We start from the raw sequence: 18,799 nt of genomic DNA, 5'->3' as shown, positions 1-18,799 counted from the left end.
AACTTAAAATGTCATTCTAAATTTGTATCTAAGTTACCCACGTATGTCGTTATTAAAAATAACCTAAAGTAAATATCTAAATCTTAATTTAATTACCTTCATGTGCATCATATACAAATATTCAAAAGTAAAGTAATATATGATTCTAAATTACCTATTTATATCATTGTTAATAAATAAATACTAAGCTAAGGTATATACACATGATGAATGTCACCATGTAGACCATTTATACATGTATAGGAGGAAGTGATGAAAAATATTGATTTTCATGCTAAACGCCATGTATGGAGGTGCAATACAAAATAAAAAAAGTGTGAATGTGAATGAAAAAAATGTATAGCTTAATTACTAATTAAAAATCAATCACAACTTACGCATCTATATAAGTATTATGTTGAAGTATTTAAAAATTGAGAGAGTAGTAGGTAAACAATTTTGATTATTATCCAGAATTTTAATTTCTAAATAATTTTTAAATACAATAACTTTTAAAAATATTAGCCCGTGCGCGAGCACGATGAACTAGTAAATCAAATGATGGATATGATTTCACCAAGAAGATCCACTTTCTTCTCTTTTTCTTAAATCTATGTCACATTACTAAAAGAAATCATATATAGCAATGTTGCTGGAGTTAAGGTCGACTGAAATACATGAACCTAGGAAATCAAAACTACTACTCTTGAGGACCTAGTATATGTATACAGCACGACATGAGACTAGTCTTGATGAAAGCTGGTCCGACTAGGGAGCATTCTCCCACTTCTGACCACATCAAAGGGGTCCGACACTTTCTATCATAAAGGGCCTCAAATGGTGACATGCCTAGGCTGGCTTGATAGCTATTGTTGTATGAGAACTCTGCATAGGGTAAACTTTGTTCCCAATCCTTGCCATAGGTTAGGACACACGCTCTCAACATATCTTCCATAATTTGATTTACCCTCTCTGTTTGGCCATCGGTCTGGGGGTGATAAGCTGAACTAAAATCCAATTTGGTACCCATGGCTTTATGCAAACTCCTCCAAAACCTAGAGGTGAACTGAGTTCCTCTATCCGAGACGATTTGGCTGGGCACACCGTGTAGCTTCACTATATTGTCGACGTAGAGTCGAGCTAGTCTTTCTCCACCGTATGTGCTCCATACGGGTAGGTAGTGAGCGACCTTGGTGAGTCGGTCCACTATTACCCATATGGAGTCATTTCCCTTCTGAGTCCTGGGCAAGCCTACCACAAAATCCATGCCAATCTCATCCCACTTCCAAACCGGGATAGGCAATGGTTGCAGCAAGCTGGCTGGCTTCTGGTGCTCGGCCTTGACCCTTTGGCAAGTATCACATCGGGCGACAAAATGAGCTATGTCTGCCTTCATTCCATTCCACCAATATCTCTGTTTTAAGTCCATATACATTTTGGTGGATCCGGGGTGAATGGAGTATGCCGAGTTATGGGCTTCATCCATGATGGTCTGCCGGAATTCTCCGTCCTTGGGAACACAAATTCTGTCCTTGTACCACAAGGTTCCTTTGTCATCTACCCTGAAATCCGGGACTTTATTTTCTCCGGTCTGCTTGCGGATTTTTGCTAAGTCTTGGTCTGAACCCTGGGCTTCTCGGATTTTATCCTCCAAGGTGGGCTGGACACTTAGCTTGCGGCTAGTATTCTGGGGAATGATATGCACATTCAATCGGGCCACTTCCTCTTGTAGACGGGCATTCTCGGGTCCGGGTTGTCTATAGGTTTTTCTGCTTAAGGCATCAGCTACAACATTAGCTTTGCCGGGGTGGTAATGGATTTCTAGGTTGTAGTTCTTTACCAGTTCTAACCACCGCCTTTGCCTTAGATTCAGATCGGGCTGGGTGAAAATGTATTTTAGGCTCTTATTGTCGGTGTAGATTTCACACTTATTCCGAATCAGATAATGTCTCCAGATCTTGAGGGCATGCACTACGGCTGCAAACTCTAAGTCATGGGTTGGGTAGTTCTGCTCATGGGGCTTAAGTTGTCGGAAGCATATGCCACAACCTTCCCATCCTGCATGAGGACACATCCTAATCCTTGTCGGGATGCATCGCAGTAGATGACGAAGTCCCGCTGGATATCTGATAAGGTTAATACTGGGGCTGTCGTCAATCTCTTCTTCAGCTCTTGGAAGCTCCGCTCACATGACTCGGTCCAGGTGAACTTCTTATCCTTCCTGAGCAACTCTGTCATGGGCCGGGCTATCTTGGAGAATCCCTCGATAAACCTCCGATAATACCCAGCTAAACCCAGAAAACTCCTGATCTCACTAACATTGGTGGGTTGCTGCCAGTTGGAGACGGCCTCAACCTTCTCAGGATCAACTGCTACTCCTTCCGCGGTCAAGATATGACCAAGGAATGCCACTTTCTCAAGCCAAAATTCGCACTTGCTGAATTTAGCATAGAGTCGGTGGGCTCTCAATTTTTCTAACACCACCCGTATGTGTTGTTCATGCTCCTGAACACTCTTGGAGTAAATAAGTATGTCATCAATAAAGACTACGACAAACTTATCTAACTCGTCCATAAACACCTTGTTCATGAGGTTCATAAAATAAGCAGGTGCATTGGTCAATCCAAAGGACATCACTGTAAACTCAAATTGACCATAACGGGTGACAAAGGTCGTCTTCGGGATGTCGCTCTCCTTGATCTTGAGCTGATGGTACCCTGATCTCAGATCTATCTTGGAGAAATACTTGGCTCCTTTCAGCTGGTCGAATAGGTCATCTATCCTGGGGAGAAGGTACTTGTTCTTAATGGTGACTTCATTTAGTGCGCGATAATCTACGCACATCCTCATACTCCTGTCTTTCTTCTTGACAAAAAGTACGGGGGCTCCCCACGGGGATGAGCTGGGCCTGATAAAGCCACTCTGCTGCAATTTTCCCAACTGTTTCTTCAGTTCGGCTAACTCTGAGGCTGCCATCCTATAGGGTCTCTTGGCTATAGGGGAGGTTCCAGGGACAAGGTCAATTACGAATTCTATGTCCCTATCTGGGGGCATTCCAGGTAGTTCCTCGGGAAAGATGTCCGGGTATTCACTCACCACCGGGACTTCTTCTATGGTCTTGGTCTCCATGCTAAACACCATGGGGTCTGGACCACTTCCTCGGGTGTGGCAGGTCACTTGCACACCATCCCGATTGGTCAGGTGTACTACCTTATCAGCACACCCTATATGACCGTCATGCAGGCTCAACCAGTCCATTCCAAGAATCACATCTATCCCCTTAGACTTAAGTACTACTAGATCCGCTAGAAATTCTACCCCACTTAAATTGATCCTTACCCGAGAACAACCTAGTCGACACTGAATGTCGGCTCCAGGAGTCCGGGTTAATAGGGGTAACTTTAGTAGTACTGTAGGTATATGGTGTTCTTCCACAAAACTTGAGGATATGAAGGAATGTGATGCTCCAGAATCAAAAAGTACTGTTGCCAAGACTGAGCTGACTAGAAACTCACCGAGTACCACGCCCTGAGCTTCGCGAGCCTCCTGCGCGTCGATGTGGTTGACGCGGGCTTGTCCGAATGATTGCTGGGGCAGCCTCATCTGCTGGCTGTTGTTGTTGCTGGGGTTGTTGTTGCTGCGGACTAGCACACGGTTGGCTCCTGACAATGCGGCCTTGGGCCCGGCTACTGAGTTGGAGAAGGCTGATGCTGCTGGCTTGCTGGCATAGGGGCAGTTGGCGATGAAATGCCCTGGCTCTCTGCAGTTGAAGCATGCCCTACCGTTGCCAGTGACTTGGCTGGCGCCGCTCTGTGGGGCCTTGGCAGGGTTCTGGCTCCTGAACGGGGCAGCGGTCTAGTGCGAACCGGGTGCTTGGGACTGGGTCCGATAATGCATGGGAGCTTGGGATCTGGGCAAGGGGTGTCCGAAGCTCCTTGGCCTCTGGAATCGGTCCTGCTGGTGCGTCTTGTTCTCCAGGAACCGACGCTTGTTGTCCCTCCGCTCTTCTGCCTTGGCCCTCTCAGTCAAGATGGCTATGTTCATCAAGGTGTTGAAGTCGGGGTAGATCTAGGGAGTGAGCAGGGTCCTCAGTTCCGTGTTCAAGCCTTTCTTGAACATGTCCTGCTTCTTCTCATCCTTGTCCACCTCCTCTGGAGCATAACGGGCCAACTCCATGAACTGGAAGGTGTACTCTTCCACGGACCTGTTGCCTTGGCGGAGTTCATGGAACTCGTCCGCCTTGCGCTTCATGGTGGCTGCGGGGATATGGTAGCGACGGAATTCCGTCATGAACTCATCCCAGGTGATAGTGGAGGCATCCTGGGCGGCAGAGCAGTAGTTCTCCCACCATGCTAGGGCAGTCCCAGTGAGCTGGTGGGCAGCCAAGAGAACTTTGTCCCTGCCCTCACAACCAAATGGCTCCAGCTTCCTCTGGATGACGCGCAGCCAGTCATCCGCGTCCAGAGGGTTGACGGACCCGCCAAAAGTGGGTGGCTTGGTCCGGAGGAAGTCCGTCAGCTTCTCATTCATGTTATGCCCGCGGGGCCTCTGACGGGTAACAGCGTTGGCCAGAGCTTCCAGCAGAAGGGTCTGGTTGTTCATCACTTGAACCAGATCAATAACTGGTGGGGGTGGTGGCTGCTGTGTTCCCACTTGGCTTTCTCCCCTTCCTTCTGGCTGGCTCACTTCCTGTTCCTCCAGGAGTACTACCAGAGGCGGTGCTTGCCTTTCTGGCTACCTCTCTGCACTGCGGGTGGCATGTCCCTGACTTGGGGAAGTCCTGGTGGCACGCTTGGGCGGCATCTGCGGATTGAGTGAGACTTTATGAGAGTGGGATTTGGATTTTAGTGATCTTTAAAGTTGTTATTTCGTATTTTCGAAGAGACAGAATCCACCTCCTGTCGACAAACACACAGACTAACAAGCAACAAACACAAGCGATTTTATTTATTTTGGGGGGGGCTACAACACTTCTGGGGTAAGGCCAAAACACGTACTACACGACCGGTTACAGCAACACAACTGGAGGGGGTACGACTCTAAACTGCGGACCATGTCGACTTCATTCCTTGGGCAACTCTGGGCTGGGCATACTACTCGCGGGGTGAGTCTTCTCCCTGGGCTGAGTGGTCTTCTAACAGGATGAGGAGGGCCAGCACCTCATCTTTCAGAGTCCCGCCCGCTGGAGGGGTCCCGGGTGCCTCTCCATCTGACACCTCGGAGTTCCTTTCCGAGGGCGGTGGCGCTGGGGTGGCATCTGGGCTCTTCCGCTTTCGGACCCTGGGGCAATGGGAATTCCTTCAAGGATCGGGGCCTCTTCGTCCTCGATGGCCACCATCCTACTCCTGGCACGAATGGTGAGGTGGGCATCCTTCAGTTCCTTGGGGTGCCGATCCTCAGCCTCCTTGAGAGCCTCAACGGCAATGGCCTCGTTGCTTTGGGCGGCTGCGGCTCGAGCTTCGGCGGCAGCTAACTTCACCTGAAGCCTCCTCACCATAACCTCTGCGTCCTCGGCCCTACGAGTCTGCTGCTTCAACTTAGCAGCCTGCTCGTCATAGAGCTCGTCCAAGGTGAGAGGGTAGGCAGCCATGTGCAGCACGGTGTAGTCATCCTCGCGCTGTCCACGTCCTTCCAAAGTCCTTACCCGGGCCAGCCAAACCGGGCGGTTCTTCTTGACAGGCGGGTAGAACCTCATCGGAGTGCAGCCAATGTGCCTCTCATAGATCTGGCACAGGAAACGGAGGGCTTTCTGGGCTGCCACTTGATAAGTATCCTTGTGCCGAAAGCCGGTGGCAGTCACATTCCATGGCTGGATGTCGGCGTAGCGGCTACTCCGCCCGATGTAGATAATCATCTCACACCGAGGGGTCCCGCGGTCCTCGTACTCCCTGCTGGTGTACTCCGGACGCTCATAAATTCCAAGGCGGTCCATGCAGGCGAACAACAATCTGGGAAAGCTAGGCTCCTCCAGGCAGTGGCTGTTGACCCATCCTTCCTTGGCCATCTGGAAAAGATCCGGGGCACAAATTAGTTTTGCAATAGAGCAGAGGTAGGCAGAAATTTTATAAATCTTTTATTTTCGTCAAAAAGGGCTAATCCGGTCATAAGGTCGCGTCCTACAGCCAATGACGGCTCTGATACCACCTGAAGCGTCCTCACATAAGTAGATACTAAATGTGATACAAATATCAGTCCCAGGAGGCTGATAGCACATTTATTCGACAGATAATTCAGTTACCGTACAACTCCCGAGGAAGTGGGCGTGAGAGCCACGCAGCGATAAGAAGTAAATAAACAACAGCGGCTAACCAAGCGACTGCCAAAAGACAGCACTTGGGACTACACGGCAGCAGCAGCATCTTGGAAAGGCCAACACCACAGGCAGCGTCGGGTGCGGACACAACCTCCACTCAAGGTCTTCAGCGATGAAGTCAGGGTCTTCCTCTGTAGTAACGAAGCAAGGGTGAGTACGAACGTACTCAACAAGTCCAACCCCATCCACGGAGGGGGATACAAGCAAGTATATGCACAGGATATAACAAGGATAGGCTAGGGTTTATTTGCAATAAAGCTAGATTTTTCAACACATGCATAGGCTTGTTTTCAAACAAGTTTTCATAAAGCTTTTCCTTTGGTACCCGAAACAAGGAGTGGGGTTGATCCTACACAAAGGATCCAAGTTTTTATCGCTATCGGACTCGCCATCCGCCATAGCGCACGGCACAACTGCCGGACTCTTCCAAAATTCAACTCACACACACACACACCCACACACCATCCATGCCCAAGTGCTAGTTATGTGACCAAGCCGTAACTCGTCCAATGCCGTGGACACGGCTACCCGGATAGGTTTTAACTCTGCAGAGGTTGTACACTTTTCCCACAAGTAGGGTACCGCAGCACGATCACCTTAGTGCCAGTGCGGATCCTAACAAAGCCATTACCCACCTTAGCTAAGACTGGCTAGCCCTCACGGAAGCACCCAAGGGGTTCACGGCTCATCCACGAGACCGTAACCGGGACCTAAGTCACCAAGATCTTATTCCTTTTCCATGGGCTCCCGTTGCTCACCAGCACCCCTGAAGACTAACAGTTCAGCTAGTGGGATTTATGCTAAGGCGTTGCCCATACAACGGTCGAGTGGTTGCACGATGGTGGAATTAGGCAAGATGACACATCAACTCGGTCCTTAACCATGACAAGATGGATATCTCCCGACATTGCTCAACCACTAAGGTACGAGCACAACATCCTAGCATCCCACACAAGGAATACCCATCCATCCTGTCTACACATCCTTTTTCCTCTGAACCTAGAAAGTCATTTTCCTCATTTGCACACACACACACACACACACACGCTTATTTTCCAAAAACATCATTGTAGTGGTGATTGTATTGGAGTAGTAATTTCCTAAGCATTCTAGCAGTGGCTATCGACCAAATAGAGCGAATCATATTTAGAGACAACCATAGGATAATAAGGAATGTTCATAACAATCAAGGGGTGGCTATCCAACCAGGTCTTGCGATGAAATAATATGCATTTTGTAAAACAGGCCAATAGGTTGTGTTTGAAAAACTAGGTGTTAAATATGCATCAAAGGGTGAGATTGGACTTGCCATCTTCAAAGCCTTCCGGGAGTTCCGGCTCGTGCTGCTGGTCCTCGAGCTCGGGCTCGCGGTCAAACTCCTCCTCGGGATCCTCCTCGGGCAATCTGCGATCAACGGCACACACAAACGGGCACACAAATAAATAAAAGAAAATCGGTTTTTAACCGTGAGCTCCGAACAGAAAATGTGAACGGAAAGTAGGTAGAAACATTATTTTTGGGAAATTTGGATATGGATCGGCGAAAGTATTCTGGAGGATGAAGTGGTGAAATTTAGGATTAATTCGAGGGAGTTTGGCGCATGAAATGACGGGTTAAACATGAATTAGGGCTTAAATAGGAGGTTTAGGACTGTTTTGTACTAAACTAGGGACCTATTTGTAAATAATTTTGGAGGTGGAGGGGCTTATCCGTGAATAGGTTTATGAGAGTGGTGGAACGACTGTTTCGTGAATAATGGATTTGTTGGGGTTAGATCGGAATTGGGACCTTCTTCTTCCCCTTGGGCGCATAGTGCACACGGGAGAGGGAGAGGGAGGCACGGCCGGCCTGGGGGCGGCGGCCTAGGCTCGCCGGCGGCGAGGGGAGGCGGCGGGAGAGGCTAGAGGAGGCCGTGGGGGCTCCATTTTGCCCGATACCTTGGAGCTTCGGATAGGGAAGGGGCGGCCGGCGGTGGTTCGGTGGAGGCGGCGACGGTTGACGCTCGGGCGGCGGAGGTACTGGTGACGGCGGCGCTTGGCGAGTGGTGTAGGTTGGGGTGGTGAGCTGGGTGGTGGTGGAGTGGCAAGGGAGGCCGGGCGAGCGGCCCTTTTTTATAGGCCGGCGAGGGGCGGCCGGCGGTGGGGGACCGGGCGACCGACGGTGTGCGGCGTGGGGGTGGGGGCCGGGCAGGCCGGGCCGGCGGTAGGGGCTCGGGCGTCGGAGGTGTGTGTCACGGGGAGGGCGGCACGGCAACGGTGGCGTGCGGCGGGCGGCACCGGAAGAGAGGTAGGGGCCGATGGCGGGCAGCGTGGAACGGGGACGGAGGTTGGGCCGGCGCAGGAGGGGCGCGGGAGGGGTCGGGCGGCGCGGAGCGGGGCCGGAGGCGGGGTCGGCGGGGTCGGGCGATGCGGAGGGGCGCGGCCCGAGGCGGGCGGGCGGCGTGGCGCCAGGGAGACGCGGGCGCCGGGAGGAGTAAATGCGTCGGTGGGGAGGCGCTAGGAAGAAGAAGAGAGGAGGAGAGAGAAGGAGGAGGAGGAAGAAGAAAAAGAAAGGAGAAGGAATAGGAAAAAGAAAGAAAGAGGGAGGAAACAGAGAAAGAAAGAGGGGGAACCGGCGGCCATTGCGGCACGCGGTCGGAGCACGCGCGCGGCGGTCTGACGACGGCACACGGCGAGATTTACGGGCACGGGTAAAGATGATGGCTGTCGGCTTAGGTGCCGGGACGGCGAAATCGCTGGGAAAGTTTTCGATATCCGGGAGCTCAGCGGTAAAAAGATTTTGAAAACGATTTTTAACGGATGATTTTAATTGGTGATTTCTGCGGATGTTATAGAGCACAACCCCAACACCCTGGTGGTCATCCTCCCACCTTCATATACCCCTTAGCCGTCATCAAGAACAGTTAGATTTTGTTTAGATCAAGTTTAACTCTCGCTACTACTTATAAGCGCGCGTGCTGGATCAACCGCCCGTCTTGTTGTCTTCAAAACCGCACCTTATTTGAGATTGAATTTGAAACCTTCATCTTCATCTAGTAAATTTAGTACTTGTTATACTTGTTTTTCCTAGTTCTTCGATTGCTTGCAGGACGAGTGCCCTAATGGCCAGGTGACGCGCTCCACAAGCTCGCGGCAGCCATTGGAGGTGGTGTATCGGTTGTTAAGGCGCAGCTTGGAAGGCTATAGTTGGACCGTGAACGTCGCCTCCATCGACCAATCGAGTTATCCCACGCCTCTCTCATCAAAAGATCCGAAATCAACCCTAGCAGGTACCTATCATATCTGATCTGCGGGCCAGCCCTATCACTCACCATCCACACATTGGGCTCAAGCCACAGCTATAATCCAGCCCTTTAACAAACAATCCGATTTGATTCGGCCCTTTTCTACAAGAGCCCATATAGGATCCGTAAATCACAGACCATGAGTTTGGAGGCCCTTACGGCCCTTGGGTATACAAGGTCCGTTACCAGGCCTACCCACAGCTGCCTTCATCGTAGCCGCCTGCTTGGGCAGGACAGGACGAAGGCGAACTGGGGAGTTGCGGGCCGGGCCTGCTAGCGGCCCGTCAAGGGAGCCACACCCGTGCCGCCAGCGGGGCAGACGCGGGGGCGAGATGGTTTTCTCGTTTTATAACTCCGCCAATTGGTTGTATGGTGAAAGATATCAGGAAAAGAAACAACATACTCCGTCGATCACAGCGTTGCTCAACACTGAGCTGTTCTTGTGCACAGGAAGTCAAGAACGCAGTTTTTATTCCGTGAAGAGCCCACGAAATCTGCCGGCTCTCCCTTCACTCCCTCGTCGTGCTGCCGCCGGCATTTTCGAGGCTTCTGCTCACCGTGAAACCGCCGTCGACGACGAGGTTGTGCCCGTTCACGTACTTGGATTCGTCGGACGCCAGGTACACCGCCGCCCTCGCGACGTCGTCCACCTCCAGCACCGTCCCCCCGACCGTCACGTTCATGCCCACCTCAACGAGCCGCCTGAGCTCCTCGGCGCTCTTCCCGGGCAACAACAAGGCGAGGGGTTCCATGACCAGCGGCGTCGGGATGATGTGAGGAGAGATGGCGTTGACGCGCACCCCGGAGCGCGCCAGCTCCACCGCCACGGTGCGCACCAGCCCGGCCACCGCCGCCTTCGACGCGCCGTACGCGGGGGCCGCGATGCCGCCCACCAAGCTGGTGGTGCTCGCAGTGCAGATGATGCTGCCGCGGCGACGCGGGACCATGACGCGTGCGGCGTGCTTGAGCCCGGCCAGAACGCCCCGGGCGTTGGTCGCCATCACCTGGTCGAATTCGGCGAGGTCCACGGCGTCGAGCGGCGGTGGTGGCCCGTGGTTCCCCCCGATGCCGGCGTTGTTGAACATGACGTCGAGCTGGCCGTGGCGGGCCACCGCGAGGTCCACAGCCGCGGCGACCTGCGCCTCGTCGGTGACATCGCAGCGGGTGTAGCTCGCCGCGTCCGGGCCGAGCTCCGCGGCGACGGCGTGACCGAGTTCGTCCTGGACGTCGGCGATGACGACCTTCGCGCCGTTCCTGACGAACTCGGCGGCCGTCGCCTTGCCGATGCCGCTCGCGCCCCCGGTAATGACGGCGACCTTTCCAGCCAGCCTGAAAACAAAAGAATCCTCCCGCTAGTCATGAACGAGTATAAGAAATTGAAGAGCACAGGAGACTTCAATTCCATCAACGATGCGCCACAGAGCACTAGCGATTCCATGAAGGCTGTGCAAGAGAGTGAAGTGAACCTCTGACTCTGAGCGGCCGAAGCAGAGGAGAAGGCATTGACGACGCCCAAGCATCCTGACGCAATGACCCCGCTCTTCTTCTCCCTGCAAGAACATGACACGAAATCCATCGAGATATTTTAGAGCTTCTCGTAAACATCAATCAAAATTAACCAAACTCTGAGCCCAGTTACCTGACAACCAATTGCAAGGCTCTGATGAACATGGTGCCCACTGCCCACTCGCTTGTTTGCTGAGCAGATACAGTCCTAACAAGGAGCAAGCTGAGGTTCGTCTCAACGATCCAGCTGGTTAATTGCAGTTGCGCGCGGCGAGCCTTCTTGAGGAGGGCAGTTAGAGTGCTGGCTTTCATTTGGTGTCCGTTCTAGTCGTCTTGTGCGATGTCACTCGCATCACCTTCTCAAGCGGTCGGTCGTTAGAACTAGAAACAAATGGCGCCCATCTGCTGAGGCTCCTAGTGTTCCAGGCCCATGTTATGTAGTTAGCCCGTCACTGTGTTGTTGGTTGGGATGTGACGCTTTCCCTGGTGTGTGTGCTGGTGGTGCTAGGCTTGTGTGACCTGGATGGTATTGCTTGCCACACACAAATCTGGGTAAGTTTTTTCAAAAACTTTGTTACCATGTTATCATATTTGTTCATGTGTCATTTCATTTATTGAGAATAAAATCCCCACCGAAAATGGTCGCAAAGAATTACTTTTCGCTACAACATCTCTGACCTTGTGTACATTTAACACTTCTCCAATTAGCCCATGTTAGTTGGCACAAATATCTTCATCGAGGACCTAATTCATAATGATTGTCTTTATCGAAAAATTTGGAACAATTGCTAGACGTGTGAAATTACAATACAAAATACTTTGGATTCACAATAATACGATAATAAGACTAGATTGGCTTGTGGTACACTATAGGAGCATTCAAAGCTATACGCAATGTGGTGGAAGGAATGCAACACTGTGATATGAAATCGGATTTCAACACGAATTTTTTTGTTATTACAAATCGATGCCACGTAACCCCCTGTTCTTCCATCACCGAAAAAACGAAACGGCGTAATCCACTCACAAAGAGAAAACGTAAAAGCATTCGATATGTTTCCATGACACGAATATGTTTCCATGACATGTACACAGGCCAGGCCTCTTCCCATCCAGCCCGCCGTTCTCTCTCTCCTCCACCCCTGCCTGGGTTCTTATAAGTGATTGAACTATAAAGTTCAGCAAGACCTAGTCGAGGCTCAACTGATGATGACCCGTTTAACATTTTCAACGGATGATCAATATTTTTTCGAAAAAGTTAAACCTCTATTTTTTAGAAATGTTGAGCAACATTTTCCAAAAATGTTGAGCCTCAACATTTTCCCAAAATTGTTGAGCCTCAACATTTTTAAAGAAATCTAGAAAAAAGTTGAACCAACATCTTTTCTTAAAAATTAATTCAACATTTGTTTTTGAAAAATTTGTTTCAACACTTTTTTTTTAAAAAAAATTCAACATTTTTCCGCACCTTCTTCTCCGACTCCGATAGCCGACGGCGATGCGCGCCGGGCTCGGGGAGCCGCAGAGGTGGCACGAGCAGGAGGTGGCACGAGCCCTGCTCGGTGACTGCTAGTGCACGGTGAGAGGCAACAACATGAGCTAGAGTTTGATGCAGATCTGACGGACATCGTTTCTTGCACATATTGAAATATTGGACCTGTTCGCTTCAGCTTATAAGCTGGCTGAAAAGCTGAAACGGCTGATTTGTTGTGAGAGAAAAATATTATTTAGTAGCTGACAAGCCGACTGAATAAATTGAAGCGAATAGGTCAATGGAAGTTACCGACCCAATTCAAAGATGGATAGGATTTCCACCCACGGCCCTACCCCCCATCCAAATCGAGTCGGCTGACCCGATCCAGCCCAACCCAACCACGAACCAGACGGACCGGACAGCCCGACCGGCGGGAAGGAGCACGCGCGAAGTAGAGCGCCGAGGCGGCGGAGGCGGCGGCTGGCGGAGACGAGGCGGGCAGGATGTCGTCGGTGTACGTGCTCGAGCCCCCGACGAAGGGCAAGGTGGTGGTGCAGACGACGGCGGGCCCGCTCGACATCGAGCTGTGGCCCAAGGAGGCCCCCAAGGCGGCGCGCAACTTCGTGCAGCTCTGCCTCGAGGGCTACTACGACGGCACCCTCTTCCACCGCGTCATCAAGAACTTCCTCGTCCAGGGCGGCGACCCCACCGGCTCCGGCACCGGTACGACCCTCCCTTCCCCGTCCCCCCTTGAGCGTACATCTAGGGTTTCCGATTCCACATCGAATTGTTGTTGATACCTACCGAATTGATCTATAAGTTTCGACCAAATTACTGTACGCCTCAAATTTGATGAATTCGTGCCGTTCTGTTATATAAGGTTCTGGCGTTTTGTTATTGGGGGGGGGGGGGGGGGGGGGGGGGGGGGAGTGTTGCGGTTAGGACTTGGGGCGCTTTGATTTGGAGCTGATGACATCATCCTGGCGTCACTCCTGCAGGGGGTCAGAGCATCTACGGGGCGCCGTTTGCAGATGAATTCCACTCGCGGTTAAGGTTTAACCACAGGGGTTTAGTGGCCTGCGCCAATGCTGGCACGCCTCATTCGAATGGAAGCCAGTTCTTTATCACTCTTGACCGTTGCGATTGGCTCGATAAGAAGAACACCATCTTCGGGAAGGTACCGTGTCTAGTTCGGGAGCCATTTCTCTGTGCATGCCTTGGTTCAGCGTTGTTCCGTTGGAGTCATCATGGCTGGATACATGTTTGTGTGCAGGTTACCGGTGATTCTATTTTCAACCTTCTTGCCTTGGCTGATGTTGAGACCGATAAGGATGATCGACCTGTGTACCCGCAGAAAATTCTTTCAGTCGAGGTGCCTTTTTCCTGTCATATTTTGTTGTTATCTTTATTCTGGTACTTACCTGTATTTGGTTTGGGTTTCTAATATTTTCTTTCTATTACTGGTGAATCCAAACTAGTTATTTATCCTTCTGTTTCCTTTTTATGTGTCTGTAGGTTCTCTGGGACCCATTTGAGGATATTGTTCCAAGGCAACTTAAGAAGGCCGAGTCTGTTGCCAAGACTGATGCTGAGTTGAAACCTAAAAAGAAGGCTGTTAAGTAAGTAATCTCCTCCATGTTGTTCTTAGGTTGACTGTATAATGCCTGTTGGATTAGTTTTGACCCAGACTGTTAATCTTCCAGGCAACTTAACGTGCTCTCTTTTGGAGATGAAGTAGAAGAGGAGGAGAATGAGGCAGCTTCCTCTGTTCAGGCCAAAATAAAAAGTATTCATGATGTGTTGGATGATCCCCGTTTTCTTAAAGGGGAACCAGAGGATGTACAGCTGGTGAGTCTTATCACTTGTCATAAAAAATATTCAGCATCATAATTAACCAACACACTGAATTGGCAACTATGATATCTAGAATGGTGCCGTATCTGCCACATTAAGTCCTGTTTCCTCTGCGTATCATCTTGTATTTTTTTTTCTGTCTGTACTTATAAGTCCTGTTTCCTCTTCTCGTTAATTGAAACACCTCCAGTGTTGAGTTGGTTTAGGCTGTTATCTGTATATTTTACTCTTGTCCGCCGGTGAGTTTGATCACTTGTGATGAGAAAATGTTCAACATATGAGAACCAAACATAGCTAGTGAACATATCACGTTGAAAATGATAGGACAATACCTTATCCAGTTGGCAGATAGACTATCCAGAACATTTCTGTATCTGCCACATTATTGTGCCTACTATCTTGGTTTTGTTTGTTTTTTTGTTTGTGTTTAAGTCCTCTTTGCTGTTATACACTGCTCATTAATTGAATGCCTCTAGTGTTGAGTTTGTTTAGGATGTAATGTGTATCTTATTCTCTGGCCAGGTTTTGCAATTACAGTGTTACCTGCTTCCGTAACTTTTTATGTTCTGCCAAATTTAAATAGCATTGTGCTTGTTCCCACCTTGCAGTCCAAGGAGGAAGAGGAGAAGAAAAAGGACACTGTTTTATCTGTCAGGGATGCTTTGATCTCAAAGAAAGTTGACTCAAGAGAGTCAGAGCAGGCTCCAGAATCTGATGATTATCCTGAAGACGAGAATGAAGAAGATTTTGACAATAGGATGCGCTCACAAATCCTAAAAAAACGTAGAGAGCTTGGTGATGTTCGCCCCCGTGAAACCTCTAAAGCAGGTAGCATGTTTTGTTCAAGTTTGTATTAATTGTGCTTCTCCTGAAACTTAGATGCAGCTATTTTGTACTAATGAATCCTGATTGCAAAATTGATTATTGTTCTCATTTGAACAGATAAACCGCATCGGAAAGATAAAGAGTTACCAGACCGCAGGTCCAATATCGAACATAGGTAAATGCTCGTGCACCTCATCCCCAAATTATCATAGTTGTCCTTTTGCCCCCTCACATTGTAATGATAGAAACAATGGATTTCGAAGTTGTAGGTAACCATTATGTATCAGCAATGGTTACCCCTGCTCTTGTGAACCCTGCAGCATTCTTTTTCTATATGACCCTTAACTCAAGATTCTTGATCTCATTGGTCATTACACATCTAAGGCCAAGTGATCATCTTGCAATAATTTATTGTTTAAAATAACATATATTCTGTTTAATTTTTGTTATATTGTCATGATAAAGAGTGATTCTATTTCTTTGCATCTTGTATTCAGCAATCATAATACTTTTCATAAGCAGAGGTACCAGGTGTGAATAGTTAATGCATATAATATGCGGTTAGACATATCCGGACTATAATGTGGACTATAATATGCGTATTAGGACTAGAATGGAAGAAGAGTTCCTGTGTCCATGCTTGAAATGATCTAAACTTAGACATGTATCTGTGGATAATTTAGTGTAACAGTTTTTCTAAATTGATTTCCGGTTGTTGGTTTGCAGGAGGGACAATGATGACGATGATGATCAGGAGCATGAGCTGCAAAAGTCTAAAAAACTATCCTTGAAGAAAAAGGGTATTGGCTCAGAAGCCAGTGCTGAGAGGATGTCCAAAGCAGATGCTAACTTGCAGCTGCTAAATCCAGCTGAACAAGAGAGACATAAACAAAAACAGAAAAAACGTCAGCTCCAAGGCCGTGAAGATGAGGTAATGATTTTTCTTCATTCTGATAATTTCCACCTTTCTCGTGCCATGCCAAGATGGTTCATGCATACAGCTGGCATATCAATTTGATCTGTTAAGCTTTGTGCTCTGCAAGTTGGGCGGCCAATATTTCTTACACTGTTACACGTTATTTTTCCTTGTTAGACTCTAGCAAAGCTACAGAAGTTCAAGGCTTCTTTCCTCAGTAAGAATCCTGCTACGGATCATGTCAGAGAAAATAATCTTGCTACTGATAAGGTGGAAAAGGAAGCTGAAGAGGACTACACAGGGTGGCATACAAACCGGCTGTCTTTCTTACCTGATTCTTCCAAGGTTGATTTCCAGGCCTTTCTTGCCTTTTCTCACACATGTGGGAGAATAGATGCATCTTTTAAAGATTGGGAATGACATGTGACTTGATCTTCACAGGATGGAATGGCTAGGAAAGATGATCCAGATGACTATGTAGTGGTAGATCCTCTTCTGGAGAAAGGAAAAGAAAAATTCAACAAGGAACAAGCGAAGCTTAAGCGGAGACAGCGTGAATGGGCAGGCAGATCTCTCACCTGACCATCAAGCTGCTTGAATTGTGTTAATGCTCCTTTCTTGCCGTTGATGGTACTGAATCACCTCTACTGCATTTCCATTGCTCTTGTTAAACTTGATAGTACCGGACTGTTCTTTTCCCTTGAACATTGCAAAATTCCTACATATCTTAAACAGTTAACACATTGCAATGCTGCAGTTTTGGCGTGGTCTTGGGACTGTAAACTGTGGATACCGCAGAGATCATGGAACTGATGTAGAGTGCTATCTGTAGACTAGTGTCTTCCTTTTGGTATTTGTATCATGTTTGCTGAGGCTGTAAATGCAATGTACAATAGATTGTTGATTATTTTAGGGTCCCTGAGGAAGCCTGTATCACTAGCTATAAGCTATCCGTTTCACATAGTTCACAGAAGGGACTAACACAAAAGTTTTTGAATTAAAAATACGCGCGGTTCTTTCGTCTATCTCCTTTTTCGGTTCATTTTACCGTGACTGAAGTGAACCCTGTGGGGAAGCTAGCAGGGGAGGAAACGGCTGCCTTGAGAATGAGTTTGGAACTTTAATAAAATGTCGTCGAACTGGAAGTCATTTGCATTGTAATTTGAGCTGTTCCGTATAAACCAGACTTATTCCATCACCTCAGACTTAGGGCCTGTTTGGATCCGACATCCTAAATATTAGGAAAATATTAGGACATGTCACATCCGATATTTAGATATTAATTAGAAGTATTAAATATAAGCTAATTATAAAACTAATTGCACAGATGGAGTCTAATTCGCGAGATGAATCTATTAAGCCTAATTAGTCCATGATTTGACAATGTGGTGCTACAGTAACCATTTGCTAATGATGGATTAATTAGGCTTAATAGATTCGTCGCACGAATTAGTATAGGGATTCTGCATTTAATTTTATAATTAGCTAATGTTTAGTCCTTCTAACTAGCGTCCGAACATCCGAGGTGACTCTCCTAAAGTCTAACATCCGAGATGACTCTCCTAAAGTCTAGTACCTTGTATCCAAACACCCACTTAGTTAACAAATATGGTGGGCTCACATTTGGGGCACACACGAGTCTTGTCCTGAAATTGTTGTTGGGCTCATTGCTGCCCGCTAGCAAATTGCTGCCGGGCTGTGCGCCTGCGCTGTACTGCATTTGACAACGGGAGGAAGCAGGCCTACATATCCTCGCATACCTCACGATCACATGTCCACCGGCGGCGGCGGCGCGGGTACATCGTCGACATGACGCGCGCGGCGTGCTTGACCGCCATGATGCGGTCGAATTAAGTCGCCCAGATCGAGGGAGGCCAGCGCGCGCGGTGCCTGGTCGCCGCTGACGCCGGCGTTGTTCACCACGACGTCGAGGCGGGCGTGACGTCGCAGTGGGTGTAGCAGCTGGCGGCGTCGGGGCTCGCCCTGCACGTCGGCGCCTCGGCGGTGATGACCCGCGCGCCGTGCCTGACGAACTCGGAACATCCGGAACATCGGCGAGTTAGCTATATATACTGCTCATCGGTGGAAAACAGAACTTTAGTTCCGATTGGATAGAACCATAGATTCCGAAAATCCAACGGAACTAAGTTTTCGAGACAAAAGGAAATCCTTTAGTTTCGAGTCAGTCGTCCGGGACCAAAGACTCCCTTTAGTCCCGGTTGGTACTAAAAAAATTAAAAAAATTAAAAAAAGTGGGTTGGTGACGCGGCGGCACCGCTTCGCCGCCGCTCGCCTCCACATGCCGCCGCCCGACTCTGCCCCGCAGTCGTCCGCCCTCGCCCGCCTCGGCTGCGTCGCTGCCCGCGCCCGCCACTCGCCCTGCCCTTGCCCCGCTGCCGCTCCTCACTGCCAGTGAGGTGCGAGCAGAGAGGGAAGAGAAGGGCAGCAGAGGGGGAGGGTGGGAGAGGAAGGTAGAGAAGAGAGGGAGGGGAGGGGGCGGCGCAGAGAGGAAGGAGAAGGAGGAGAGGAGGTGCCGGTGGAGGGAGTCTGGAGGTGCCTGCGCGAGGATAAGGGAGGGAGGTTAAGAGTGAGGAGAAGATAAGGTGGAGTGAGAAGGGGCCGTGTGGGAGGAGGGACCTTTTGTCTCGG

At 49.3% G+C, this 18,799-nt stretch overlaps 2 protein-coding genes across 3 annotated transcripts; one reads left to right on the top strand and one right to left on the bottom strand.

Annotated features, from left to right (window-relative positions):
- Nucleotides 1-9,936: 9,936 nt before the first annotated feature.
- LOC117861381 (momilactone A synthase) lies at nucleotides 9,937-11,494 on the bottom strand. The gene is made up of 3 exons (XM_034744923.2): nucleotides 11,215-11,494; nucleotides 11,042-11,125; nucleotides 9,937-10,904 (listed from the first exon to the last, which is right to left on the bottom strand). Exons 1-3 carry the CDS (start codon nucleotides 11,391-11,393, stop codon nucleotides 10,085-10,087), a joined length of 1,083 nt encoding a protein of 360 aa, XP_034600814.1. The 5' UTR covers nucleotides 11,394-11,494; the 3' UTR covers nucleotides 9,937-10,084.
- A 1,457-nt stretch (nucleotides 11,495-12,951) lies between these two features.
- On the top strand, nucleotides 12,952-17,175 carry LOC117861380 (peptidyl-prolyl cis-trans isomerase CYP57). Of its 2 annotated transcripts, XM_034744922.2 has the most exons (11): nucleotides 12,952-13,278; nucleotides 13,554-13,732; nucleotides 13,829-13,927; nucleotides 14,071-14,174; nucleotides 14,259-14,403; nucleotides 15,018-15,237; nucleotides 15,352-15,409; nucleotides 15,961-16,165; nucleotides 16,328-16,495; nucleotides 16,592-16,780; nucleotides 16,908-17,175. In XM_034744922.2, the coding sequence occupies exons 1-10, from the start codon at nucleotides 13,059-13,061 to the stop codon at nucleotides 16,730-16,732; spliced, it is 1,539 nt and encodes a 512-aa protein (XP_034600813.1). In that variant the 5' UTR covers nucleotides 12,952-13,058; the 3' UTR covers nucleotides 16,733-16,780; nucleotides 16,908-17,175. The 2 variants fall into 2 exon arrangements, with proteins under 2 accessions (XP_034600813.1, XP_034600811.1); XM_034744920.2 differs by having other exon boundaries at nucleotides 16,592-17,175.
- The last annotated feature ends 1,624 nt before the right edge of the window (nucleotides 17,176-18,799 follow it).

Source organism: Setaria viridis, chromosome 6, assembly GCF_005286985.2.
Source record: "Setaria viridis chromosome 6, Setaria_viridis_v4.0, whole genome shotgun sequence".
NCBI lineage: Eukaryota > Viridiplantae > Streptophyta > Magnoliopsida > Poales > Poaceae > Setaria > Setaria viridis.
Note: the sequence above shows the minus strand (reverse complement) of the source record. Positions and strands in the feature narration are given on the sequence as shown.

Excerpts from the sequence above, each read along its gene's own strand:
- LOC117861381 (XM_034744923.2), bottom strand. The coding sequence starts at position 11,393 with ATGAAAGCCAGCACTCTAACTGCCCTCCTCAAGAAGGCTCGCCGCGCG. Across the intron at positions 11,126-11,214 it reads GCCTTGCAATTGGTTGTCAG|GGAGAAGAAGAGCGGGGTCA; the intron begins GTAACTGGGCTC and ends ATGTTCTTGCAG. Across the intron at positions 10,905-11,041 it reads TCGGCCGCTCAGAGTCAGAG|GCTGGCTGGAAAGGTCGCCG; the intron begins GTTCACTTCACT and ends TTTTGTTTTCAG.
- LOC117861380 (XM_034744922.2), top strand. The coding sequence starts at position 13,059 with ATGTCGTCGGTGTACGTGCTCGAGCCCCCGACGAAGGGCAAGGTGGTG. Across the intron at positions 14,404-15,017 it reads AACCAGAGGATGTACAGCTG|TCCAAGGAGGAAGAGGAGAA; the intron begins GTGAGTCTTATC and ends CCCACCTTGCAG. Across the intron at positions 15,410-15,960 it reads AGGTCCAATATCGAACATAG|GAGGGACAATGATGACGATG; the intron begins GTAAATGCTCGT and ends GTTGGTTTGCAG.